Source organism: Macaca mulatta, chromosome 6, assembly GCF_049350105.2.
Source record: "Macaca mulatta isolate MMU2019108-1 chromosome 6, T2T-MMU8v2.0, whole genome shotgun sequence".
Taxonomy (NCBI): Eukaryota; Metazoa; Chordata; class Mammalia; order Primates; family Cercopithecidae; genus Macaca; species Macaca mulatta.
The window spans coordinates 190,228,638-190,253,984 of NC_133411.1; the positions used below are offsets into that span (position 1 = coordinate 190,228,638).

A 25,347-nucleotide genomic window follows, 5' to 3' on the forward strand; every position below is an offset into this window, starting at 1 on the left:
GGTGCTTTTTATGTTCTTAAAGCTCATTTACTTTACTTTTTCTTCTTGGGTGTGTCTAATTATTCCATAGTGAGCACATGTTAATGAAAAAGGTTTAGTGTCTAAACATACAAATAGGAAATCCTCCGGAACTGAAAGAGCAGGCTGGAGGGGACCGAACAGAGCCTGGCACGTGCTCCGGGAGCACCTCGGGGGCTGAGCGCTGGTAGACAGTGCGTCTGTCTCCCAGTCCCCCTGGTGAAACACAACGGCGTGCCCACCTAGCCTGAGGATGCCAAGTGGACACAGGAAGCCACCGTGGCCACACAGCAATGATGAAGGACAGGAACCCCCCCATACCATCCCAGGAGCTTCTTTCAACAAGTTACAAATACAAAGACAAGTAAGGAACTTGGAAAGCCTGTTCTGCTGGGAGACTATCTATTTGGTTCTCAAGCCTGTAACTGTCATAGGGAGAACTCAAAGGTGGGCCCCAAGATTCCCACCCAGGGCACACGCCCTGTAGGCCACCTGCCTCTGAGTGAACGTGACGGCATGTCACTCCCACAACCACGCCACATTTTACGGAACAACGGATTGCGCAGCTGTGATTGAGGTTCCTGGTCAGTTGATTTTGATAAATCAAAAGGGAAATTAGTCTGGGTGGGCCTGACTTAATCAGGTGAGGCCTTTAAAAGAAGGTGGAGTTCCAGAAACACTGTGCACCGCTGGCCTCAAGGAAAGGGGCCTCTGGTTGCTGAGAGTGGCCCTCAGCTGACAGCCAGCAAGCAAACGGGAGATTTCAGTCCCACAGCAACAAAGAAATGCATTTTGTCAACAAGCAGGGAGGCTGGAAGAGAATCCCCTGCCTCAGATGAGACTGCAGCAATGGCCAACATTGTGAGGTCACCTGCTGCGGTATCAGTAGAAAACCTTGCTAACTTGCACAAAAAGCGAGATAATAAATCCATCCTGTCTTAAGACACTAAATGTGTGGTAATTTGTTACATACCAGTAAAATCTAAAACAATAGCCTTTCCAACTAAGAAAGTCATGTTTTAAGAAACAATTTTCATACAAATATAGCTGTACTGTGTCAAGATTTTATATGTACAGAAATCTTAAGTGAGCATGGAATTGAATACACTTGGCTTGTGCACATGCACAAACACACACGTGCTCTATCACCCAGATAGAGCATTGCAAAAAGTTTCCTCATGTCCCTTGCAAGTCAGTATCTGCACCTCCTCCTCCCAAGTGACAGGATTTTAACTTCTGTCAGCATAGATAGTTTGGCTCGTGCGTGAACGTCATATGTGGGATCAATAGAATGCAGACGGTTGGTGTCTGGCTGCATTTGCTCAATATTGATGTCGGTGAAATCCATCCATGCTGTTTGCAGCAGTAAGCTCATTATCAGTGTTATAATTATCCCATGTAAGACTATATACATAACAAAAAATAAAATAATAAAATAAGATAAGACTATATACCATTTTATTTATCCAGTGCAGAGATGGTGGGCATTTGGCCTGTTTCCAGAGGCGAGTTATTATGAATGAAGTTACTAAGAATGTTTCTGCTCGTGACTCGTAAAGTCAATACATACTTTCAGTTTGTTGCCTGTTTTGTTGTTGTTGTTGGGGTTTTTTGTTTGTTTTGTTTTTCTTTGGTTGGTTTTGGTACAGGATCTTGCTCTGTCACCTCGGCTGGAGTGCAGTGGGGCGATCTCGGCTCACTGCAGCCTCTGCCTCCCGGGCTCAGCCTCCTGAGTAGCTGAGTAGCTGGTCACACACCATCACGCCCGGCTAATGTTTACATCTTTTGTAAAGACAGGGTTTTGCCATGTTGCTCAGGCTGGGGGTTTTTGTTTGTTTGTTTTTCTTTTTTTTTTTTTTTTTTTGAGATGGAGTCTGGCTCAGTCGCTCAGGCTGGAGTGCAGTGGCGCGATCTCGGCTCACTGCAATCTCCACCTCCCGGGGTCACGCCATTCTCTTGGCTCAGCCTCCGGAGTAGCTGGGACCACAGGCGCCACCACGCCCGGCTAATTTTTTGTATTTTTTAGTAAAGACGGGGTTTCACCATGTTAGCCAGGATGGTCTCGATCTCCTGACCTCGTGATCCGCCCTCCTCAGCCTCCCAAAGTGCTGGGATTACAGGCGTGAGCCACGGCGCCCGGCCTGTTTGTTTTTCTTTAGGTTTTTATTGTATTTTGTTTTTCATTGTATTTGTTTTTGATTTTTTGAAGTGAGAGAGTGGAAGTCTACCCCTGCTGTGGAGCGCATTCCCCAAAGGGGGCCGGCAGGGGTGGCTTTATGAGTGGCCTTCCTAAAGCAGATGCTGAGGCCTGGGCTTTGAGAATCCCGTGTCAGGGCGCTGGTGGAGCCATTTTCCAGCCAGTGACTTTGGCGGAGCGGATCCTGCCTTGGTTCTCCCTGTGGATTCGCCCCAACTCCCTGTTGGCCCAGGGCCCTTGGCATGCTTTATAACTGAAGGAAATTATGTAAATACGTTGTATCGGAGAGGTAGCGTGGCCGAGCGGTCTAAGGCGCTGGATTAAGGCTCCAGTCTCTTCGGGGGCGTGGGTTCGAATCCCACCGCTGCCAGACTGTGGTACTTTTGTCACTTTTGTCCCCTATGAAAGGGGTAATGGGCCACACACATACTCGGGATGCGGGGTTCCATTTGGCAGCGTGCAGCTGTGGAGTAGATGGGCCCTGTGCCGAGCTTGTCTACAGCAAGTGAAAGTGGATTGGGTTCTTCACAGATGCAGGTGATTGAGGCTGGGAAGCAAAAGCGTAGATGCCCTCTTCTCTTTGTGCCGCTGTAACCAGGTGAACATACTAGTGGGGTCTTCTAGTTTAGTCTCCAGTGTAATAAGAGTGTGTAATGAGATAAAAACCGCTTCGGGGCTGGGCGCGGTGGTTCACGCCTGTAATCCCAGCCCTTTGGGAGGCCGAGGCGGGCGGATCACCTGAGGTCCGGAGTTCGAGACCAGCCATGACCAACATGGAGAAACCCTGTCTTTACTAAAAATACAAAATTAGCCGGGTGTGGTGGAGCGTGCCTGTAATCCCAGCTACTCCGGAGGCTGAGGCAGGAAAATGGCTTGAACCGGGGAAGCGGAGGTTGCTGTGAGCCGAGATCACGCCATTGCACTCCAGCCTGGGCAACAAGAGCGAAACCCCATCTCAAAAAGAAAAAAACAAAAACCCACTTCGGGTTGTTTCCGCCCGGCTTCGAACCGGGGACCTTTCGCGTGTTAGGCGAATGTGATAACCACTACACTACGGAAACCCACACTTCAATTGGCCGCCATAATATTCTCCACTAACAACTACAGTCCGGGTATGTTCGACAACTGTTCCCTAGCTGTGAAAGGAGAGCCCCACAACCCGCAAAAGCATACACTCGCGTACAGGTCTGTGCCCAAAGTCTTACCAGCAACTGTTGCTTCCGGGACGGCTCGCTTAGTCTCCTATCCACGATTCTTCCCAATCCCTAGCACTCCCGGAAATCTTGGTGATGCCACCGCTGGACACCGTTCGGGATCAAAACTGTCAAAGTAACACAAAATTTAGTTGAAATGAAAAAAGCTGGCTCATCCAGGATCTGAACAAGAAGAAATTTAGTTGAAATGAAAAAAACAAAAACTGGGCTCGTCCGGGATTTGAACCCGGGACCTCTCGCACCCAAAGCGAGAATCATACCCCTAGACCAACGAGCCGGCTGTTGACAAACGAACTGAATATTTCCAAGATTGTGTTCTTCATGGATCAATTCACCGAAAAGGCGGATTTCTTTCTGGCAGCTTGAAACCATTCTCAAAAGTCTTACAGTCTCCCAAGCCCAACCTGTCCCCGCTGCCCATCTCCGCGTCTGCCGCTAAGTCTCAGCCGCCGGTAGCTCCACACAGGGTAAACGCTCCGTATGCCCTGTCTCCTCTGGTCTCCTGGAATCCGAGTGAGCGCCTCCCTGCTGGATCCACTCGAGTAGCAGGCAGGGGCGTCCATCCGTTCTGCAGCCTGGGCGCCCCTTCCCAAGGGAGTTCAAGAAAGGTGCAAATCTTGAGGCCCAGGCGCAGGACGCAGAGGTTGGCAGAGCCGGAGGGCTCGGGAGAGAGCGCAGTGCTGGGAGGGAACGCCGAACCAGTTGGGTGAGGAGCCCCGAGAAGCGGCTCTTAGCGTTTTATGAAAAGATAATAAGCAGTACATATCCATTTGCAAAATGTTCAGGAAATGTAGGAAAGTGTAAGGCAGAAACGACCGATGACCGGGAACTCTGTCTTCTCGTGGTGACTTTGGCCACCGGGTTGTCGCACAGCTAGGAGGCTGGACCCACGCGCGCGCGCTCCCGCGGTGCAGGGCCCGGGGTCCTGGCTCACAGCCCTCGCCGCCCTCAGGGCAAGCCTGGGCGGGCGCGCTCCTCTGTGCTCGCCTCGACCTACTCTCGCCCTGCGCGCTTTAATTGCACTGGTTTATTTAGTAGTAAAAATAGCGATACGGATTTCCTGCTGTAAAATTCGCGATAATCTACTCAGAGCTGAGCCACAGGTTTATTTTTGTGTCACCAGCAGAGACATTTCCTACACTGCTGTAAAACAGCGTGGGATGGTGGTTAAGCGACTCCGAGGAAACAATGCCCCTGTTTCCATTCGCACTCCCGGCGATCTTGCTCCGCCGTCTGCGAGCGCCGCTGCACTCGCCCTTCCTCTCTGCCTCTCCACGCTGGACTCTCCTGGTGCCGTGGCTGGCTTTCGGCTCTTCCCACAGTGAACATTTCGGGTGAACCGACCCGCCCCAAGGGTCTGCCCCACCCGGCATAGCTCTCCCTTGTCCCAAGCCTCGCACCCGCGCCTCCACCAGCAGCTGGACGGGAGCGCCAGCCTGGGAGACCTCCCGGCACCTCAGCAGCTCCCACGGGATTCAGCCAGGTGACCCGGGGGTGTACGGGAGCGGCTGCAACGCCCAGACTCTGAGAGCCCCAGAGTGCGAGGCCTGAGGTTCTTCCACCTGGTTGTTCGATTACTATGGGGACCGTCTGCCAACACCCCCCCAACACGGTCACACGCTCGCACCCCGGGAGTCCACGGTTTTCGTCGGGAGGGTGTTTGCAGTCAAGCCCTCAGGTAGCTCGCCGCTGGTCCCCGTGACCCGACTTCTACAGTGGGGTGATCTTCCTGTGGGGCAGGCGTTTCGGGGTCGACGAGTCCGAGGAGCCCCGGGCGCGCGAGTGCCCGCATGTGCCGGCGGGCTCCTGGCCTGTCCCAGCGAATCCGTCCCGGTCTGGACCCACAGGCTCGGCTCTTTGGACCGGAGCCGGCGTGGGTGAGAGAGGAAGCGCGCACCTGCTGGCCGGAGCCGCAGACCCCGCTCGCTCCTCCACGCCTCTCAGTCAAGGGTCTCTACCCAGGTGGCCGCGAGCGATTTTCTCTTCTCTGGTGCACCGGGCCGGGGTTCCGTTTTCGAACCCTGAAGTGGTCCCCGTATAAGCCGCGGCCCCACGTGGGACGGGGACTCGCTCAGGGCTTTTTGAGGTCCCCTCCGGCTGGAGAGAGGGCGCCTGCGACAGGGGAGTGTGCGGCGGGACCCAGCCCCGCCTCCGCCGGTGCCCAGGCCTCCAAAGCGCGCGGTGCGGGGAAGACGCAGGCAGGAGCCGTCCCGAGACCCCTGGGGGCCCGTCCTGCACCTGGGCTGCGGCCCCACTGTTCACTGAGAACATGGGCTCACTTTCTACACTTCCGGTAACAGCAGGAATAAATCAGAAGGCCAGCATACCTTAGTTATATATTTTGTTTAAAATAAACTAACTTTGTTTAAGGCTGAAAGCGAATGTGACAGGTAGAGCCGTTAGTCCCGGGCCATGAATGTGGCCGTCTGCGCTCTTCTGTGTTAACTCCACAGGAAGAAGTCAGAGTTTGCAGCATGGAGGCGGCGGGGACCCGAGGGCGCGCAGCCGCCAAGCGCAGAGCAGCAGACCAGAGCCTCAGCGCGCGCGTGGGGGAACGCCGCAAACAAACGCCGGGCGGGAAGGGGCGCGGTAGTGCCATCGTCTCCCCCGGGAGAGAGGGAAGGAGACGCGAGGGCGAGTCCCTAGCAGGAGTGGGAAGACGTGAGGGGAGCGGAAAGACGCTCCGGAGAGCGCGCGCAGACGGAAGTGAGCGGGGTCGTGGGCAGAGGGCGCGCAGGGCCCGGGGAACCCGTGATGGAAAAGGAAGCCCGCAGTGGGTCTGACTCTTCAAGAGATAAGGAAATGGTAGGCAAGTAGCCTTGCGCGGCGAGTATCTTAGAGGCAAAGAGAAAGTGACTCTGCCAGGGTCTGGCTTCTCAGGAAGGCGGAAGTAGACTTGTATATCTTCCACATTTTTTTTAGGAAAAAATGGAGGGGAAAAAACACAAACAGGCCCCAGCGAGATTTGAACTCGCGACCCCTGGTTTACAAGACCAGTGCTCTAACCCCTGAGCTATGGAGCCAGCTGCGAGTTTCCCTTTCGCACACAAATAGTTGACGCTGCCGCCGGCGCCACGCAGCCGCAGTCCGCTTAATCCCCGGCCGAGTTCGGTGGCGGCTGACTCCAAGCTCCTCCCCCGGCCGCAGCCATCTTGCCCGTGTGTCCGAGGCGCGAAACGGCCGTTAGTCCCTGGAGAGAGCTCTGCGGAGACTGTGCCGGCGTTGGGCGCGCGCGCTGGCGGTAGCTGTCAGGGCGGGGCGGTACCGCCGAGCTCGGAGCTGTGAGGAGCGCCCCGGGTCTTGGGCGGGGCTGGGGGGCGGGGAGGGGCATGCGCAGGATTGGGGAGCACGTTTTGCGTCTCGCTGTGCATGAGGAAGCGGGGCTCCAGGTCAAGGCTATGGAAAGGTCAGGGAATGGTGTCAGTGCGCCCGTCCTGCAGGGAGTCCAGGTCCGAGAGGTTAGGGCGGGACCTGGGGCGAGCTGGGTGGTGGGGGAGTGGTGGGGGCAACAGGAGGTGGAGGCCGACGGGAGGGGCGGGGAATCTGGACGGCCAGGTGTTTGGAGGCGCTGGGGTCGGAAGGGTCCAGGCGAGGTTGCGGGTGGGTGCTAGCCCCTGTCTCATATTTGGATGAATTAGGAAAATGCAGCTTTTAGGGCACACCCTGACATGTTCTGTCAGGGCCCTTAAAGGGCGCATGGGGCGGAGGAGAGGGGAGAAGGATGAGGGCCCAGCCTGGCAAAGGACAGAAAGTGGTGGGTGTCGGAGGTGGACCTTGGTCTGGTGGCCTACCCTGCCCTGTGCTCCCTGCAAGGCCGGGTGACTTGGGTCACTGGGCGGCCAGGCCAGAGGCAGGCCCCTAGGTGCCCCCCAGTCTGGATGCTGAGGGTCCCTGTGAAGGTCTGGCAACAGAGGCCTGGGCTTGTGGCTCAGCAGCTAGGACTGATGGGTGAGTAAGAAGGGCCCAAGTTAGGCCAGTTGTTCTCACAGACCCAGAGGTCTCTATAGAGTTTATGATGCCCTGAGTCTAGGAGAGGGAAATGCACACACGCGCCCTGGAGGACACCAGCATCCTGACATCCAAGTTACTGCACTGCCCTGGTTACCAAGAAAGAACATCTCTTGCCTTCTATAGGCAATTGGTACAGTCAGTAACTGTTGTTACGTTTCTTCAGATATATAGATACGTATGTAGTTACTCTGCAAACGCACACTCTGAGAGACACACGACTGCACTCATGGACACAGAAACGGAAAATAAACATGTGGACAGCTACTCCCAGTCCCCAGACCTGACCCTCCTGCGACGCCTCCCCCCAGACGTTGTACTTTCTGGGACCTGTAATGTGTGTTGTGATGCCCAGCACATTTGTTGGATGGTACAAAGGGAATTATGATACTTAATCAAAAAGCCGCACAAGCCAGATAACATTACGGCTCAACGGTAATAATAGGTGATTGAGTTAGGAGATTAATGTTAGAGATTGGTTTTCCTTGTGGAAATCAGTGGTATTCAAATGCCTGAATTGGCTACCAGGTTTTAGAGTTGCTCTCCATGTATGAGCAGAACCTAGAATTCACTCTCTGGAATGTTCTGTGGGCAGGACTTTGCAACGACCCTGTCCTCAGCCTGGAGGATATAGTATTCTGATTGTCTGGTGCTGTGTCAACTGGGCCTGCCTCGGATTGTGTCGTGCCTGCCCCATGAGAACCTTATATGCAAAGTGGGCTTGAAGCATCTCAGAGACAGCACTGAAGCGCCATGTCACAGGGCTATTCAGCTATCATCGCCCCTGCTTGCCAACACCTCTGTCTACATAAGCTGTGCGGGACAGAATTAGGTCCGAGTCTGGTATTCTGTTCATCCAACCTGGTAGCCAGGTAGTGAGGGAAGAAGCCTGTGGCCCTTGTCTAAATACGAGGGGATTAATATTTAACAACAAATCAACAATAGGGTATGATCAAACTGACTTGGGTCTCTGCAACACCTGAACCTTATGCACATGCTCATAAGTGCCCTCTCCAAAATACACACACACACACACACCCCACCCAGGAAAGGTGAGATACAAATGCACACTCCTTCCGTATATAAACATGCATGCTCATTCACTCTGGCAGAAACCCTGGCTCACACTTATGCTCCTGTGCTCGGATCCAGGGAGTAGAAAATGAGCCAAGCCAACTATAAAGACAGCTCACAGTCTTCATTTTCATCCCCTCACTCCCTTCCCAGGGCAGTGCTGAGCAGGGAGCAACCCACTGCCACCCTTCCAGAAGCCCAGCTATCCAGAAGCTGGAGAACAAGTAGACAAGGGGCTGAGGCTGGCCAGAGGAATGCCCTTCAGGGCATGGGCTGAGAAGGCCTTGGCACCAGGGTGCTCTGCAGTTGGCATTTTCCCCAGTCTGTCAGGATCATGTTTGTGCTCTGTGCGTTTAGAGCTGGCTGCATCTTTAAAATTGTAAGTGCCAACTTGTGTTTTATGTTTCAAAGTTCCAGAAGCAAAAACAAAACAAAAAAAGTTTGGGTACAGCAGCTCACACCTGTAATCCCAGCCCTTAGGGAGATGGAGACTAGAGGATCACTTGAGGCCAGGAGTTCAAGACCAGCCTGGGCAACATAGCAAGACCCAGTCTCTTAAAAAAAAAAATTAAAAAGAATAAAGTTCCAGAAGCTTTGCTGTCCTTATCCAAGCAGAGTTTGTACTTTGGCACTGGAAAGTGGGGGAGTCAGGTGTTTGTGGGAGCACATTTGGGTTGTTGCTTTGGTCAGGAAGCACCCATCACTCTGTATCCTCTGGCTAAGGAGTGCTGGAGAGCTGTGATGCCCATTGTCCCGGGCTTCTCCCTCAAAGACGGGCCAAGGGTCTCCTTCCAGGTTTGGCCGGGACTGTCCTCTGAGCTGGGAGCACAGGGCTCCTCCCTGAGTAGCTGACCTGTCAGGCCAGCTGGATCCAGAGGTCCCACAACCTCTCAAGGCAGCGCTGGAAGCTGTCCAGAAGGCAGCAGCCATGATAAGGAACCTGGTTGACGTGGGCCCAGACCTGTCCCCTGGCAACAGAGAACAGCAGGACTGGATTTGACATTGTTTTAGGGAGCCAGAGCCCTTCCCAGTCAGGGCAGAAGCCCCGTGGAGAGCTGGGCTCCTGACCTCACCAGCCTCCACCTCCTGAAGGCTCTGGCCAAATCCACGTGTGGCCTCAGGAGGGGAACACCCCCAGGAGGCCAAGGCCCCTGTCCCTGCTCAGTTGGCCACAGCCTCACTCTCCTGCCTCGGGCTTGTGTCTGTAGCAGCCTCTCTTGGGCAGCCAGGGTCAGTCAGGAGCACGGAGGGCAGACCCAAGACGGACTAGGCAGCTCTGGGAGGTGACATCCCTTCCCACCGGCAGCCCAGAGACAGGAGCTCCCCAGCAGTGTCCCTCAAGGCCAGATTCGCAAGTAGGTGCCAGTGGAGCAAACAGAGAAAAGCGGGAACACGCGCTCCTGGAAGTTGACGCGGAAGGTGTAGAGGTGGCGCATGTCCTCCACGGCGTAGAAGGACACGGCTCCCACCTCGAGGTCCAGGGCCACCCGCACGCGCGACAGGTGCCCGCAGCTGAGGGGCGAACGCTCGGGGCTGGTCACGGCCCAGTACTGGCCGCCGTTGAGCTGCAGGGCCCAGACGCCCTCCTCGGGGGTGAAGGGCGTCAGGCCCTTTCGGCGCACGCTCTCGCGGGCCACGCCAAAGGCCCAGCCGTCCTTAGAGCCCACCTCCACCTCCCAGTGATGCCGGCCCGAGGAGAAGCCGCAGGACGCCAGGACGCGGGTGTTGGTGTCGAAGCGGCGGGGGTGGTTGGGCAGCTCCTGGGCCCGCTCGCCGAGGCGCACGCTCTTAAGATCCAGAGAGAGGATGAGGCGCGGGTTGGCTGTGTCGGGATCCAATGTGAGCTCCACTGCAGACAGACAGGGAGAAATGTCCCCACGCAGGCAGGCCCCTGGCATACTCTTCGCAGGGCCGCGCCCGACCTTGCTCTGCAACCTGCCTGACTTTCCCTCTGGAATCCATCCAGCACCCAGCGCCAAGGCCCAACCAACCCCCATGCTCTGCATCCCAGATATTTTGCTTCCACCCTCCCCGACCACTCAACAAATACTTACTGAAATCAAACAAATGCAATAGGTGGGCCTGATCTGAACCCCAATTCAAACAGATGGGGATATTTGAATGCTAGATATTGGAAAGATTCATTAATCTGTCCAGGTGTGATGACTGCTTTGTGGTTATGTTTTACAAAGTCTGTTTCTTTAGAGATAATACACTGAGGTATTTATGTCAATAATATGTTGTTGACTCTGATGCTTTAAAATAATACAGTAAGCCGAGTGCGGTGGCTCACGCCTGTAATCCCAACACTTTGGGAGGCCAAGGCAGACAGATCACCAGTTCAGGAAATCGAGACCATCCTGGCTAACACCGTGAAACCCCGTGTCTACTAAAAATACAAAAAAAAAAAAAAAATAGCCAGGCGTAGTGGTGGGTGCCTGTAGTTCCAGCTACTCGGGAGGCCGAGGCAGGAGAATGGCCTGGGCCCGGGAGGCAGAGCTTGCAGTGAGCCAGATCTCGCCACTGCACTCCAGCCTGGGCAACAGAGCGAGACTCCGTCTCAAAATATAAATAAATAAATAAATAAATAAATAAATAAATAAAATAATACGGTAGGGCCGGGTGCCTTGACTCACGCTTGTAATCCCAGCATTTTGGGAGGCCGAGGCCGATGGATCACATGAGGTCAGGAGTTTGGGACCAGCTTGGCCAACATGGCAGAAAACTTGTTTTGTATTTTCTCTACTAAAAATACAAAAATTTGCCCAGTGTGGTGTCCTGTGCCTGTAATTCCAGCTGTTTGGAAGGCTGAAGCATGAGAATCGCTTGAACCCAGGAGGCAGAGGTTGCAGTGGGCAGCGATCAGGCCACTGTACTCCAGGATCTCACTCCAGAGCAAGACCCTGTCTCAGAAAATGAAATAATCCCATAAGAAGTGGATAGCAGTGTCTATGAAAACTGTGGCCACTAATTGACCACTGCTGAAGGTGAGAGATGGGTATGTCACCTTCTTTACACTCTTCTCTCTACTTTTGAGTATGTTAGAAATTTTTCATAATAGAAAGTTAAGGCCAGGTATAGAGGCCCATGCTTGTAATCCTGGCACTTTGGGAAGCAGAGGTGGGAAGATAGCTTGAGCCCAGGTGTTGGAGACCAGCCTGGGCAATACAGTGAGATACCCGTCTCCACAAATCACAGAACATTTAGCCAGGCATGGTGGTGTGCTCCTGTAGTCCCTGCTACTCGAGGACGCTGAGGACAGAGGATCGCTTGAGCTTGGACGGTCGAGGCTGCAGTTCCACTGCACTCCACCCTGGGCAACAAAGCGATACCTTGTCTCCAAAAATAAAAACTTAAAATATGTACGTTTACTGTGAGCACTGCTACGTTCCAGGCCCTGGGGATACCACAGAGTATCAGATAGTCTTGCCTGCCTGCAGCTTCCTTCCCACAGCGGGGGGATTAAGGATAGATTATAAACACAGAAGACGAGAGGAACCAGAAGAGCAGGCTGTAACTTCAACCAGAGTGGCCAGGGAAGACCCTCACTGCAAAGGGGCATTGAGCAGACAGATATAAAGAAGGCAAAGAAGTGGGCCACGCGACTGGCTGGGGAAAGCATGTTCCAGGTAGGGGGCTGGGGTGGGGGAGCCTGGCAGTGCAAAGGCACTGGGATGGGTGTGTGCTTGGTACACTGAAGGAACAGCAAAGAGGATGTGTAGCTGCATGGAGTAGAAGGGGTGTGAGTGAGGCCAGATCCCTTGGGCCCTTGAGACCACCATGAGGACTCTGACCTTTAACAGGTCAGAGGGGCTGTGGCAGGGCTCTGAGCAGAGGAAGGTCTGGTCTCATTCAGGTGGTTTAGGTGGCACCCAGGCACACTCTGATTTAGCTCGGACATCAGCATCAGGAATATGTGCCCTCCCCTCCCCTCCCTCCCCTGGGTGTTGGATCCCACACACTCTAGAGCTCTGCAAGAGTAAAAACAATATTCCTTCCAGTCTTTAGCTTCCCCTTGCTTTCCTGGTCCCCTGTATGCACCCCATCCCCAGGAGAGGTTTCCGTCCGTCTTGGAGTGGGGACTGGGGAGAGGTTCACCCAGGTGGCCGAGAAGCCTTTCCCAGTCTGAGTATCTCCAGGTACAGGGCATTCCTGCTCCTAACCGACCTGCAGCGTTTGGGCCAACAGGCCCCACTGCCATCTGAGGGTGTCGGAGCTCCCAGGATGGGGAGGGGGTGGCATGAGGGAGGGGACAGAGGAACAGGGTTGCTGAGGTGGGTGGGTGGAAGGCACCAACCATATGCAAAACCCTGAGATGGTCACCAGCAGGGAGTAGGTTCTCCATGTGGCCATCACAGCACCATCCCTACCTTTCTCCTCTTTCTCCAGCTCTCCCCGAAGGTCCTCTGAGGAGGAGAAACAAAGCAAGGCATGCATGAGCGATATGGGAGATTACATGGCAAGGTCACCAGCTCTTTATAGCCCAGCTGACTCATTCATTCCCCAGAGACTCCTAAGGCCAAGCATGGGGAGCCGGGGGCAGGGGGCCCATACCCAAGCATTCTAGTTCTACCTGAGTGGCTCTGAGCTCAGCTCCCCTGCATATCCCTCTTCCTACCCCCAGTCCCCCAGCAGGACCCCTCTACCCCATCTGTCCCCATGAGAAGCTGCATGCCCTGCAGGGACCTGACTAGATTTGCCACCACAGCCTCTACACCAATCTGGCCATGGCACAGCCAGCTCAGCGCCCAGGCCCCTACCTTTGAACTTCTTCAGCATCCCTTTTAAGACAAAGGTCTTGAGAGAAACATTCCAGACTTTATTCTTCATCTCAGAAGAGACTGTGGTTGGCTTGGGGCCAGGCACATTGCTACACCTGCAGGACAAGGGCTCTGAGAAGGGCCTGTCTGCACAGTTTTACTCCCACAGGCTGTGACAATTAGGATGGCGAGGTCGTCTTGGCAGGAAGAGGTAGAAGAGGGACAGCCGGACCTCGTGCAGGAAAACCCATGGCCAGGCAGGTGGGCATTCGTCTCAGAAGGTCCCCGGCAAGCAAATCGGGGGATCAGGAGGTGAGAGGCCAGGGGACAGGAAATAAAGAGAAGGCTCAGTGAAAAGAGAAGAGGCAACTTAGAGAGGCTCCAGGAGCTGTGAGGTCACTCACCTGCTCAGCGTGCTTTTGAATTCCTGGAAGGAAAGATAGAGGAAACCAAATCAGCATCAGGTAACCTCCATTCACCTCTGAGGAACAAAGCTTGCCCCTCGCTGTGCCTCCAAGATGTAAGTGGTAAGCAGGTGTGCCATGCCTCACTGCCTGCATGGACTTAGGTGACAGCAACTTGCAGTGGCTGCTGGCTGCAGGGTGTCTCATCCACGTGGTGGACCTCTCACACTTTGCCACAGCTCTTCAAATGCTTTCTTTCTATCTTTGCTGCTTTCTTTATTACAGAATCATCACTGGAGCTATCCCATGGGACCCAGTGCTGCCTGTGTCCTGGAAACCACCTGAGGAGGTCACAGCCCTTATGCACCTCCTGCTCACTCAGCCCAGTAGTGACTGTTATTAACCCGTCTGTGGATTGTGAAGTTTATCTAGTGGTTTATAACTTTTTTTTTTAGTGAAATAGAATAGAAAACATCAAAGTGCATACGTGTAGCAAAGGTGAGTATTATCTTCTGAGACTTTTGTCTCAAGCATGCGATTCTGAAATACGATATATATTATTGTGGCTCATAGTCAAGAAAGTGTTAATCACATCCCTCTAGACCTCCAACCCCAGGAAAATCAGGGCACTTCCCTCCAGTCCCCTTCAGCTCCAGATCGTGTGATTCTCCTGAACCCCCAGGACTGATACTGTCCTCTAGCTGCCGGTCCTGATGCTTTCGGACAAATGACTTGAGCCTCTGGCTAAGCCAGACTTACCTGGAGAAAGTCAAGGTCAGGCTTTTGAGCTGTCTCCTGGATCTGGCTGCTGAGCTTGGACAGCTGGGTGATCTCAGCACCGAGCTGGGCCAGGTTCTCATTCTGCTTCTGTGCCACCTCCCGGGACAGTTCCTCCAGGCGGCTTAGCAGCCGGCCCTCCTGCTCCACTAGGAAGGCCCTCAGCGCCTGGAACTCTGCCCCCACCTTCTCCTGCTCCGCTGCCATCTGCTTCTGTCCCAGGAGGAGAATTGGAGAGGTAGGGGACTTGAGCATGGAGACATAACATTTGGCCAGTGGCCTGAGTCATCCCATAGGGCAAGGCTTCATCCCTGTCACTGCTGGGGGATCAGAGACACACCCACCTATGCAGGCAGTGCATGCTCTATTTTCAATGTCCCAGCTCCGAACAAGCTGTAGTCTCAACACGTGCTCTTTTCTCCCTTGCCACAGATGTGCCCACGCGTGTCTGTGGACCTGTGCTCCACCACCTAAACCAAGGCAGCATCATACTCCCCCCAGAACTACACCAAGTGGCAGTTTCCTCACTTGAAAAGTAGAAGGGATAAATTAGTGCCTCCTGGGGCAACCATAGGATTAAACTGAGATTGCCTTTTCCTCCTTAAGCACGTTAATTTCATCACCCTCAAACTTTTACTCTTCACTTTGTTTTTAAAGGCCATCTTCCCTGTTTAGCAGTTATAATGGTAACACATGCTCAAAATACAAAACTTGGGAGATGTAGGAAAGTAGAAAGAAGGAAGAAAAGTCCGATGCCAGTGACCAGAGGTAGCAGCTCACCCCCAAGGAACTAAGTGAGAATATGCTGTGTGCAAGCTTGATATTCTATTCTTTCCGTTAACAGCATACACAAGATTTTTTACTCGAGTTTTCAGATGCAGACTCATGCCCTGATCTCTTGATTTTTTGTGGGAACACACGTGTGGTACTCAGTGTGTCCCACCAGGAAGTTTCTCTTCCTTAAAACTCCTGGGCGGAGGAAGGAAGTCCCGGGAAGCTGGGAGACCTGGGTTCAGGTGTCGCACAATGCCCCCACCTTTCCTTCAGCTTCCAGGCAGGCTGCAGTAGCCCGGAGAGCCTTATAGGTATTAACTCCCTCAACCCTGACGGCAGCCCAGTGAGGTGGGTGCACTTCCCCCCAAGTCTTTCAGGTGAGGAGACAAAGGCAGACACATCACCGGGAAGTGGTAAGCCAGGCTTCTAGGCCAGGGAGCCAGAACGCAGAGTCTGAGCTTCTGGCAGCTACATCATATTGCCTCACAAGGAAATAACATAAGTGAAACAGTATTTGCCAAAACACTCTACACCAGGGTTTCCCAACCTTAACGCAGGTGACATTCTGGGCCAGATACTCCTTGGTTGTGGGGGGGCTGTCCTGTGCCTGGTAGGATGTTTAGCAGCCCCTCTGGCCTCTACCACTAAATGCCAATAGCATCCGTATCCCATTGTTGACAACCAGAAATATAGTATCTCCAGACTTTGCCAGATGTCCCCTGGGGTAGGAGTATTTTCAAATAAGAGTATTCCTTCTCCCTTTTATGTTGCAGCAATAGTTGGACTCTACCTCTGATGTTTCATTAAGCAGGGTATTTAAATGATACGAGCATCGTAAATCACAGAAGTATTTTCTCACTGTAAAGAAGAGGTGGAGCTCGCACCTGTAATCTCAGCACTTTGGGAGGCTGAGGGGGGCGAAGTTAGGGGAGGAGGTTGCTTGAGCCCACGAGTTCCAGACCAGCCTGGGCAACATAGGAGACTACCCCCAACCCCAGCTCTACAAAAAATAAATTAAAAATTAGCCAGGTGGAGTGGTGCACACCTGTAGTCCCAGCTACTCAGGAGGCTGAAGTGGGGGGGTCGCTTGAACTACTCCAGCCTTAGTGACAAAGCGAGACTCTGTGTAAAAGCAAAACAAAACAACAACAAAAATGAATGTGGGGGTGATGGATGGATGTTGGGAGCGGACAGAGGTGGAAGGTGTTAAGCAAGGCCTGGGGACTCCGGTCAGAGACCATGAAGCTGCCACCGGTGCCTGGGAAGGCCCTCTGGTTCCTGGATGTCAGCCAGTGGCGGAAGAGCTGCGCTGGAAGTTGTTTCTCCAGCGGAGGAGGGATGAAGGTCTGGAGGGTGAGCTCTTCATCATGGAGGGAAGTGAGTGATTGGGTGGGAAGGTCTGGGATGCACGCTGGATGCAGGCACCACAGATATAGTTGAGGGTCTGGAAAGGACCCTAGGGTGTCTGAACTCCAGGCTCCTCCTCCACCCCTCCTGACATTGAGGATGGGAGGGTCCTCTAGTTCACCTTCCTCCAATTCCCTGCTTTGACAGGCCCTATTTCATTCTTTTTTTTTTTTTTTTTTTTGATGGATTTTCACTCTTGTTGCCCAGGCTGGAGTACAGTGGCGTGATCTTGGCTCACTGCAACCTCTACCTCCCAGGTTCAAGCTATTCTTCTGCCTCACCCTCCCGAGTAGCTGGGATTACAGGCAATGCGCCACCACACCCGGCTAATTTTGTATTTTTAGTGGCGATGGGGGTTTCTCCATGTTGGTCAGGCTGGTCTGGAACTCCCAACCTCAGGTGATCCGTCCGCCTGGGCCTCCCAAAGTGCTGGGATTACAGGCGGTGAGCCGTGGCACTCAGCCAATCCTTTCCTTCTTTCAACACTTATTTACTGAGCTAGGAACTGAATTTGCAAGGTAGAAAATGACCGATGGTGATTCATGTTTGCTTATCTTAACCAAAATTAGTCCCCATTTCACTTTCCTGTTCTACTCTAAGGAAGATAAAATATCATTCCAACTTGGGGTAGAGGCAGATGCCAGTATGCAAGACCCTGGGCTGTGCAGCAGGGGCTACTGTCAACTCAAGACCCCAAACTGCCTCACTGTGCCGGAGCCATGAAGCGGCTGACACCCTCCAGCCCCTTCTCCCTTAGCCTCAATTTCAAATAAAAAAACTCAGAAAATGAAAATTTTTTCACTCCTCTTTTGTTGATAAAACATCCCATGAGGTTCTTTATCGTATTAAGAGTCCCATTTATGGAATATTCATGTTTCTCTGCAGAAATATTAATGTGTTCAATTACAAGATGCTTCCACAGGCCCTAACTGGTATGTTATGTAATATCAGAGTGACTGTATGTCCTGATTCGCTGGGACAGTTCCAGTTTAAGCCAGTTGTTTTGCAATAATTATTTTTAGCACACCTTTTCACTTTAAAAAGCTCTGCTTTTACAGTAATTATATGGTCACCCTATGTAACATGCACTCTTTTATTTTTCTGAAATCTATTCTGCGGTTCCATAGCACACACTCCAACACCACACACACTGAGCCCTGGTGCTGCGTAGGCCTCTATAATCTCCCACGGGGTGCCAGGGGGTGCCTGGCTCACCAGGAGCTCCTTGCTCTCCTTCTCTTCCGTGGACCGGGACACCTCATAGTCCTCCAGTTCCTTCTTCAAGACCCTCAGCCTGGACTCCAAGAGCTCCTGTAGGTGAAGGGAAACAATGTGAGGTGGGGGGGAGGGGATTCTGGAAACCCCCACCTCTGCCTCCTGGAGCCAGCCAGGAGAAAGGGAAGGCCCTGCTCACTGAGGGGGAGGCCGGGTAGAAGTCTGTCTACAGGTTGCAGGTTACACTGCGAGGGGACTCTGAAGGTCTCGGGATCTTGCGTCCCCAAAAGCATCTGCTGGACCAGCCAGACTGAAACACAAGCCTCCAGCAGCCCTACCCCTAGTCGTCTCCTCTGCTCTCCGCCCCACCATCAGGAAGCCCTGTGGGTGGGAGAGTTGGAGCAGGATAGGTGAGCAAGGAGAAACTGGTGACTGCCGCCCGAGCCTCCCCGCCCCGCCCTCACCCCTGCACACACCCTCGCTGAGGCTCAGCGAGAAAATAGCAAAGAAAGGGCGCTCAGAATCGACAGCCTTGGCACAGTCAGACGGCTCTCGGTGCTGCTTGACCCAGGAGCCCCCTCCCTGGACCTCTTGGCGAGGTCCTCCCACTCAGTTCCACGAGGTGGGGACTTTGAGCAGAGCCCGCTTCAGGGAAAGAGATAAGAGTGGGGGCAGCGGCTGCCTGGCTGTGCCGGAGACGTCCCGCGGGCGCAGAGCTGCGGAGACGCAGACCAGGCTAGAGGCTCTGAACAGACAGGAAAAACATCGCCAAGTCCGCGGGGGACGTCGCGCAGGCAGCCCAGTGTCTGGCCCAGAGGGAAACGCAGTGGGGGTGGGGTGGGGGTATTGGTGATGTTCGGGGTGACAGAGAACCGCGCTCAGCCGGGGGACCCGTGCTGGGCTTCCTGGAATAGGAGAAAGAAGGGAGGGCTCACCCGGGCCTCCTGATCGACAGTCTGTTCTCTGCACCGCGTGCGCGGGAGCGCGGGACCAGGGCAGGGGGTCCCGGGGACCCACAGGGGTGGGTGCGGGCTGCGCTCACCTTGGCGTCCTGCACCGCCTCGTCCAGCGGCAGCACGGCGTGCTCGCGGTGCTCGCGGGCGCGGTCGCACACCACGCAGATGGCGCGTCCGTCGTCCTGGCAGTAGAGCTTGAATGGTTCGCCATGCTGACCGCACCGGGCAGCCGCTGCCCCGGCCGAGGGCGCCTGGGACCCGTGCTCTCCCGGGGCGGCCGCGGGCAGGCTGAAGCGCCGAAGGAGCGTGGCCACGGCGGCCAGCTGCCGGTTGGGCCGCAGCTGACTGGGGCGCGCGGGCTCGCGGCACTGCGGGCAGGGCAGTGGGAAGGGCGGCGCGCGGGTCACCGCCCCAACAATCCCCGCGCCCGGGCGCTCCCAGCAGCGCCCTATGCAGGCGCGGCAGAAGCTGTGGCCGCACTCGACGGACACCGGCTCACGAAAAAGCTCTAGGCAGATGGAGCACGTCGCCTCGCCCTGCAGCTCTGCCGCCAGCGCTAGAGCCTCGGCCCCGGTGCCGGAGCCGGTCCGCGGCCCCACAGCCGCCATGCGCGCTCTCCGCGCTCTCAGATCTGGTAGCGCCTGGGCGGCCGCTGGACCTCACAGGACGCGGGTCGGAGCCCGACGTCCGAGCTGGCCGCCGAGTGCCCACTGGGAGAGGAAGGGCGGGGCTGCCACTGGGCAGGCAGAGACTTGAGCCCAGGGCGCGCCCGGCTGGGAGCCGGGAGGGGAGGCGCACGTTGACTACAGGCCCGAAGACACTGGGCCATTCAAGCGCGGGACAGCGCCCCGCGCCCCGGACCTGCGCTCCACCAGCCCCCGCCTTGGCCAGCGGCCTCTCCCCGTCGCCCCAGTCGCTCAGCCTCTCCAGGCCGCCCCAGCCTGACCCAGTCAGCCGCGGGAAACGGGCCGCGACAGGTGGGCGCACAAACCCTGCCGGGAGCCACTCCCGGTTTCCGACCGAGGCCGACCCAGCATCTCGGAGCAAGGGCCTGGCGCTCGGGCCACGGTGTCAGGTTCCCCTAGCGCAGGTTCGCCCCGGCCCTGAACTGAGCTAAATTTAGAGACTGGAACCTGGCCCTGTCCCCTCACCCTCAAGCATGGCCTTGTATCCACTCCATTACCTTTTCTGCGACCGTCCTCTCCCTTCTTTACTCTTTACTTAATATTTGAACAGATAATACATATATACTTTCCCATTTTATTCAGTATTATTTCACCCCCCCACATACAAACCTCAGCGCTCTCTTGTCCCCCAGCTGTCTCCACAGCCCCTCTGCAGAACTGCCTGTGTTACCCGCTTCCACACCCTCTCTCCTTGTTCACTCTGGAGGTCGCTTGGATCAGGCTTTCGCCCGCACCCTCCTCAGAAACTGGCTTGCCAGTGTTACCGGGAACTCCAGCAATTCTCACCCAAAGGCGAAGACCTCGCCTCACCTCCCCCCTTCCCGACTTCCCTTCTCAGGGCTGTGTCCCCGACCCTTCCTGCTGTTCCTGAACTGCGTGGCCTCTGCGCTGGCTGTTCCCCTTGCGTGGACCTCTTTTCTCCGACCACCTGCATGCTCCTTCCCACCTCATTCAGGTCTTGCTTCAAACGTCTCTGCCCACGAAGCCCGCCCCGAACGCGCACGCTGTGTAAAGTGGTCTCTCAGCGCGCTCCCCTCTCCGGGCTGGCTCTGTGCCCGCTCTCCATCTCCTCTGGAATGTCAGCTTTAAGACGGACTGTACCCGGTTTGTTCACGGCTGAATCCTGTTTTTAGAGCAGTTCTTGGCAAGCTCAGTAAAGTTTTCTCGGATTAAACGTGGTTCAGAATTCGAAAGATGAGCCGCAGTTCACGGTGAAAAGTAGGCCCTTCACCTGTGTCCCAGTTCTTTCTTCATCCCGAGCAATCAACTTTACAATTCTGGATTACATTAATCAAATATTCCGTATTTTATCGCCTCGACCCCCTGTTTTAAAAAACAAAACGTAGCATCCTGCACAATTTTCCCTTCTTTTCTTTTTCAGGTCACAGTTCAGTTTTGGCATCGTGCCTGATGATTTTCTCTCCTTTTTCCACCGCTGCTCCCAGGTGCTTAGCCGGGCCTAATCCTCTCTCTTGGAATCTCTTGGTCAAGACCCGCTGGTCTGGAGTCAGCGGAGGACCCTGGAACAACTCTCGGCCCTGCGATCCCGGGTTTTTGCAGCAGCTGAGACCCAGCGCACACCAGTTGTCATCCGCTCCCGATGCCCTGAGCTAAGCGACGACTAGGGGCAATCTGGGAGAGCCTCAAAACGTGGACGGGGATGTAGCTCAGTGGTAGAGCGCTTGCTTTGCATGTATGAGGCCCCGGGTTCGATCCCCGGCATCTCCAGTGTTCTTTTGCACATCCAATTTTTATTCTCGATTTTCCTTTCAAATTTTGAAATCCAGCGTGTTCGCAGAGCGCCAGGAAAAACCCAGAAGGTAGAGTCTGCGGGGTGGAGAAAGACCGCGGCGGCCCCTGCCCTCCTCTGGGCCCCATTAATTGTCTTTAAAAATCCACACGGTACTTTACCGGGTGCGGTGGCTCATTCCTGTAATCCCGGCACTTTAGGAGGCCGAGGCGGGTGAATCACTAGGTCAGCAGTTTGAGATCAGCCTGACCAACAAGGCGAAACCCGGTCTCTACGTAGCCGGGCGTGGTGGCAGGCGCCTGTAATCCCAGCTACTCAGGAGCCTTTGGCAGGAGAATTGCTTGAATCCAGGAGGCGGAGGTTGCAGTGAGCCGAGATTCCGATACGGCACTGCAACCTGGGCGACAGAGCAGGACTCTGTAAAAAAAGGGAAAAAAAAAAAAAAAATCCACACGGTGAGAGCTCCAGTGGCGTCAGGATGCACGTTTTTCCATCTCCTTGCCGTGAGCTTCATCGCGGGTAGAAAATGGCTTGATCGCTGGTAGGGTAGAAGGGGCAGAAAACGGACGTAAGTGGGAGGGACAGTCAGGCAGGAACGGCAGAGTTTGAATTTCCCGGGAGCCGAGGCTCTTCAGTAGTTTTATCACACTCCAAACAAATCCAAGTTCAAACCCACAGTTGAATATGGTCCCAATGTAATCTAGAATGAAAAATTCTTTAGGCGGAGTTACCGGACGCCCGGCTAGCTCAGTCGGTAGAGCATGAGACTCTTAATCTCAGGGTCGTGGGTTCGAGCCCCACGTTGGGCGTAGTTGGTCGTTTTACTCCTAAATCTACGATTACTGGCCATACCTGTAAAACATTATAAGCCGACCAACCCTTAGGAAAATAATCTGCTCTGAAGCCTTTCACTTCTGTGTGTGAAATACTCTTGTAGGCGCTGCATGTTCATTACCCATTATCTAGCAGTACAATTAGGGTTTCAAACTGTGGTAAAATATGCCCAACAAAATTTACCACTTTTTAACTGTACAGTTCTGTAGCATTAAATACGTTTAAATCGTTGTGCATCAATCTCCTTTTTCATGTTTCCCAGATGAAACTCTGAACCCATCCAACACTAACTCTCCATTCCCCTCTGCCCACAACCGCTGACAACCACCATTCTACTTTGTGTCTATGAATTTGACTCCTCTAGATACGTCATGTAAGATGAATCGTACAATATTTCTTTTTTTAATTGTCTTATTTCATTTAATGTCTTCAAGATTGATCCTTATGTAGCATGTGTCAAAATTTCCTTCCTTTCAAAGCTGATTAGCATTCCCCTGCACGTATATACCACATGATCCATTCATCTGCCAATGTACACTTGCTTCCTTCCTCCTTTTGGCTACTGTGGATAATGCAGCTATGAACATGGGTGTACGAATATCTGTTTGAGTTCAGGTTTTCTATTTTTTTAGAGTACACGTCACAAAGTGAAATTACTGGGTCATATGGCATCTCTATGTTTTTAAGGAAGTGGTATACCATTTTCCACAGAGGCTACATGCACCACAAAATGAGCTTTAAAAAACATCTTTCGGCCGGGCGCGGTGGCTCAGGCCTGTAATCCCAGCACTTTGGGAGGCAGAGGAGTGACGGATCACGAGGTCAGCAGATCGAGACCATCCTGGCTAACACGGTGAAACCTCGTCTCTACCAAAAATACAAAAAAACTAGCCGGGCGAGGTGGCGGCGCCTGTGGTCCCAGCTACTCGGGAGGCTGAGGCAGGAGAATGGCGGGAACCCGGGAGGCGGAGCTTGCAGTGAGCTGAGATCCGGCCACTGCACTCCAGCCTGGGCCACAGAGCGAGACTCCGTCTCAAACAAACAAACAAACAAACAAAACAAAACAAAACAAAATACAACACAACACAACAAAAAAAAATCTTTCGACCGGTCACGGCTGTAATCTCAGCACTCTGGGAGGCCGAGGCGGGCGGATCACCTGAAGTCAGGAGTTGGAGACTAGCCTGGCCAACATGGTGAAATCCCGTCTCTACTAAAAATACAAAAATTAGCTGGGCGTGGTGGCGCGCACCTGTAATCCCAGCTACTCGGGAGGGGGAGGTTGCAGTGAGACGAGATCGCGTCACTGCACTCCAGCCTGGGCGACAGAGCAAGACTCTGTCCCCAAAAATAATAATAATAATAATAATAATAATAATAATAATAAATACAAACAGGCGTTTTGGTGGACGCCTGTAATCTCAGCTACTCGGGATTCTGAGGCAGGAGAATAACTTAAACCCAGGAGGCAGAGGTTGCAGTGAGCCGAGATAGCGCCACTGCACTCCAGCCTGGCGGACAGGGCGGTATTTCATTAAAAAAAAATAAAATAAAAATAATTTCGGCTGAGCGTGGTGGCTCATACCTGTAATCCCTGCACTTTTAGGAGGCCGAGGTGGGAAGGTTGCTTGAGGCCAAGAGTTCAGGACCAACCTGGCCAACTACCTAGCCAGACCCTCATCTTTAAAATAAAAATTAAAGAACATTAAATAATAAAGCAGAATTCAGTGAAAAGTGTTTAACTCCCCCTTAGGTGACAATTTCAATTTTATATTTTTGTACATATTCTTCCAGAAATTTTGATGCAAGTATAGTTTTTTGGGGGATGGGGGGAAGGCGGGGGACAGAGTCTCTTAATCTGCCACCCAGACTGGAGCATAGTGGGAGATCTTGACTCACTGCAACCTCCGCCTCCCAGGTTCAAGCAACTCTCCTGCTTCAGCCTCCCTAGTAGCTGGAATTACAGGCATGTGCCACCATGCCTGGCTAATTATGTATTTTTAGCAGAGACGGGGTTTCTCCATGTTGGTCAGGCTGGTCTCCAACTCCCGACCTCAGGTGATCTGCCCGCCTTGGCCTTCCAAAGTGCTGGGATTACAGGCATGAGTCACCGCGCCCGGTCTATTTCAAAGATCTTTCTATTTCAAAACATAGAAAATATCCTCAATCTTTTTTTACAGCTGCACAATATTCCCCTGTAGATGAATCATCTTTTATTTAACAGATGACTTATGGATGGGCATTTACATTGTTTCCAATTTTTTTGTTCTTATGATCAATGCTACAGTTAAGCATGTAGCAACTGTCATTTTGCACTTTTGCACTTTTATCTGTGGAGGTAATTGCCAGAAGTGAGATTTGTGGCATCCAGGTTTATGTGCAAGTAATTTTGTAAAAATAGATAAATCACCCTGCTACAGAACCTAGTCTGATATGACCTCCCACTAGCCATGAATGAGATTGCCTGTTTCTCCACGGTCTTGGGGGAAATGGGCTGCCTGGACAACAAATTTAAACGTGTGACTCCCCCACTTAAAATTGCTGGAGTCTTTCACTGCCTGCCTACAGGATAACACCCATTGAAGAGCCTACAGGGCACCACCTGGCATGAAGAAGGACCTTCCCCCGCCCCTTTACATCACACAAGAACGTACTCAGATAAAAGATTTTGAAGAGTACAGTGTCACTTTCATTTATGGTTCTTAACCCAATTCTGTGTGACAGCGTTGTGTTTTCTCTTTTCAGGCCTGTTTCTGAAGAGGCTACCGTGTTCTCTTCACTTGCAAAGCCAGGACACCATTAGAAAGGCCTGCTCAGTTATTTCTTACTCTGCACATCTTCTTCCTTGGACAGGAAGAACGAATCCAACCAGACATAAGAAATAAAATGTATATGTCATTTTCCATTTGGTCTTGGTGTCCTGTGGGGCATGTATAAATTATTAGAGCACAGATGTGTTTGCTGAAGTGTCTACAAGAATCATTACATATAATTTATATGTAAATTATTAATCAAACTTTTCCGAATGTTTTCATTTAAAAACCTCATTTGAAACAGAAAATTATCTTCAGGTTTAATATATTCATGGCTATTACCTAATCTAACTAGTCTAAACATATTCCAATATCTTTCTTTTTTTATTATTATTTTTTTTATTTTTTGAGACGGAGTCTCGCTCTGTTGCCCAGGCTGGAGTGCAGTGGCGGGATCTCGGCTCTGTCTCCCAGGTTCACACCATTCTCCTGCCTCAGCCTCCCCAGTAGCTGTGACTAC

The 25,347-nt window shown here is 53.1% G+C and overlaps 1 protein-coding gene, 1 long non-coding RNA gene and 6 other non-coding genes across 8 annotated transcripts; 4 read left to right on the top strand and 4 right to left on the bottom strand.

Annotated features, from left to right (window-relative positions):
* The first annotated feature begins 2,503 nt into the window (after positions 1–2,503).
* Positions 2,504–2,585, top strand: TRNAL-AAG (transfer RNA leucine (anticodon AAG)). The gene has a single exon. It is a non-coding gene; the product is annotated as a tRNA-Leu (tRNA).
* Positions 2,586–3,203: 618 nt separating this feature from the next.
* TRNAV-AAC (transfer RNA valine (anticodon AAC)) lies at positions 3,204–3,276 on the bottom strand. The gene has a single exon. It is a non-coding gene; the product is annotated as a tRNA-Val (tRNA).
* Positions 3,277–3,634: 358 nt separating this feature from the next.
* TRNAP-UGG (transfer RNA proline (anticodon UGG)) lies at positions 3,635–3,706 on the bottom strand. Its single transcript has one exon. It is a non-coding gene; the product is annotated as a tRNA-Pro (tRNA).
* A 27-nt stretch (positions 3,707–3,733) lies between these two features.
* Positions 3,734–17,426, top strand: LOC106999072 (uncharacterized). Its single transcript, XR_013395085.1, has 3 exons — positions 3,734–6,234; positions 11,308–11,498; positions 13,961–17,426. It is a non-coding gene; the product is annotated as an uncharacterized LOC106999072 (long non-coding RNA).
* On the bottom strand, positions 6,380–6,452 carry TRNAT-UGU (transfer RNA threonine (anticodon UGU)). The gene has a single exon. It is a non-coding gene; the product is annotated as a tRNA-Thr (tRNA).
* TRIM7 (tripartite motif containing 7) lies at positions 8,617–21,113 on the bottom strand. The gene is made up of 7 exons (XM_015141669.3): positions 18,891–21,113; positions 17,849–17,944; positions 14,435–14,665; positions 13,676–13,698; positions 13,272–13,387; positions 12,882–12,917; positions 8,617–10,360 (listed from the first exon to the last, which is right to left on the bottom strand). Exons 1-7 carry the CDS (start codon positions 19,410–19,412, stop codon positions 9,849–9,851), a joined length of 1,536 nt encoding a protein of 511 aa, XP_014997155.2. The 5' UTR covers positions 19,413–21,113; the 3' UTR covers positions 8,617–9,848.
* Positions 21,114–21,146: 33 nt separating this feature from the next.
* Positions 21,147–21,218, top strand: TRNAA-UGC (transfer RNA alanine (anticodon UGC)). Its single transcript has one exon. It is a non-coding gene; the product is annotated as a tRNA-Ala (tRNA).
* Positions 21,219–21,976: 758 nt separating this feature from the next.
* TRNAK-CUU (transfer RNA lysine (anticodon CUU)) lies at positions 21,977–22,049 on the top strand. Its single transcript has one exon. It is a non-coding gene; the product is annotated as a tRNA-Lys (tRNA).
* Positions 22,050–25,347: the final 3,298 nt, after the last annotated feature.

Coding starts and splice junctions, on each gene's coding strand:
- TRIM7 (XM_015141669.3), bottom strand. CDS start 19,412: ATGGCGGCTGTGGGGCCGCGGACCGGCTCCGGCACCGGGGCCGAGGCT. Junction 17,945..18,890: donor AGGCGGTGCAGGACGCCAAG/GTGAGCGCAGCC, acceptor CTTCACCTACAG/GAGCTCTTGGAGTCCAGGCT. Junction 13,388..13,675: donor TTCAAAAGCACGCTGAGCAG/GTGAGTGACCTC, acceptor CTTGTCCTGCAG/GTGTAGCAATGTGCCTGGCC.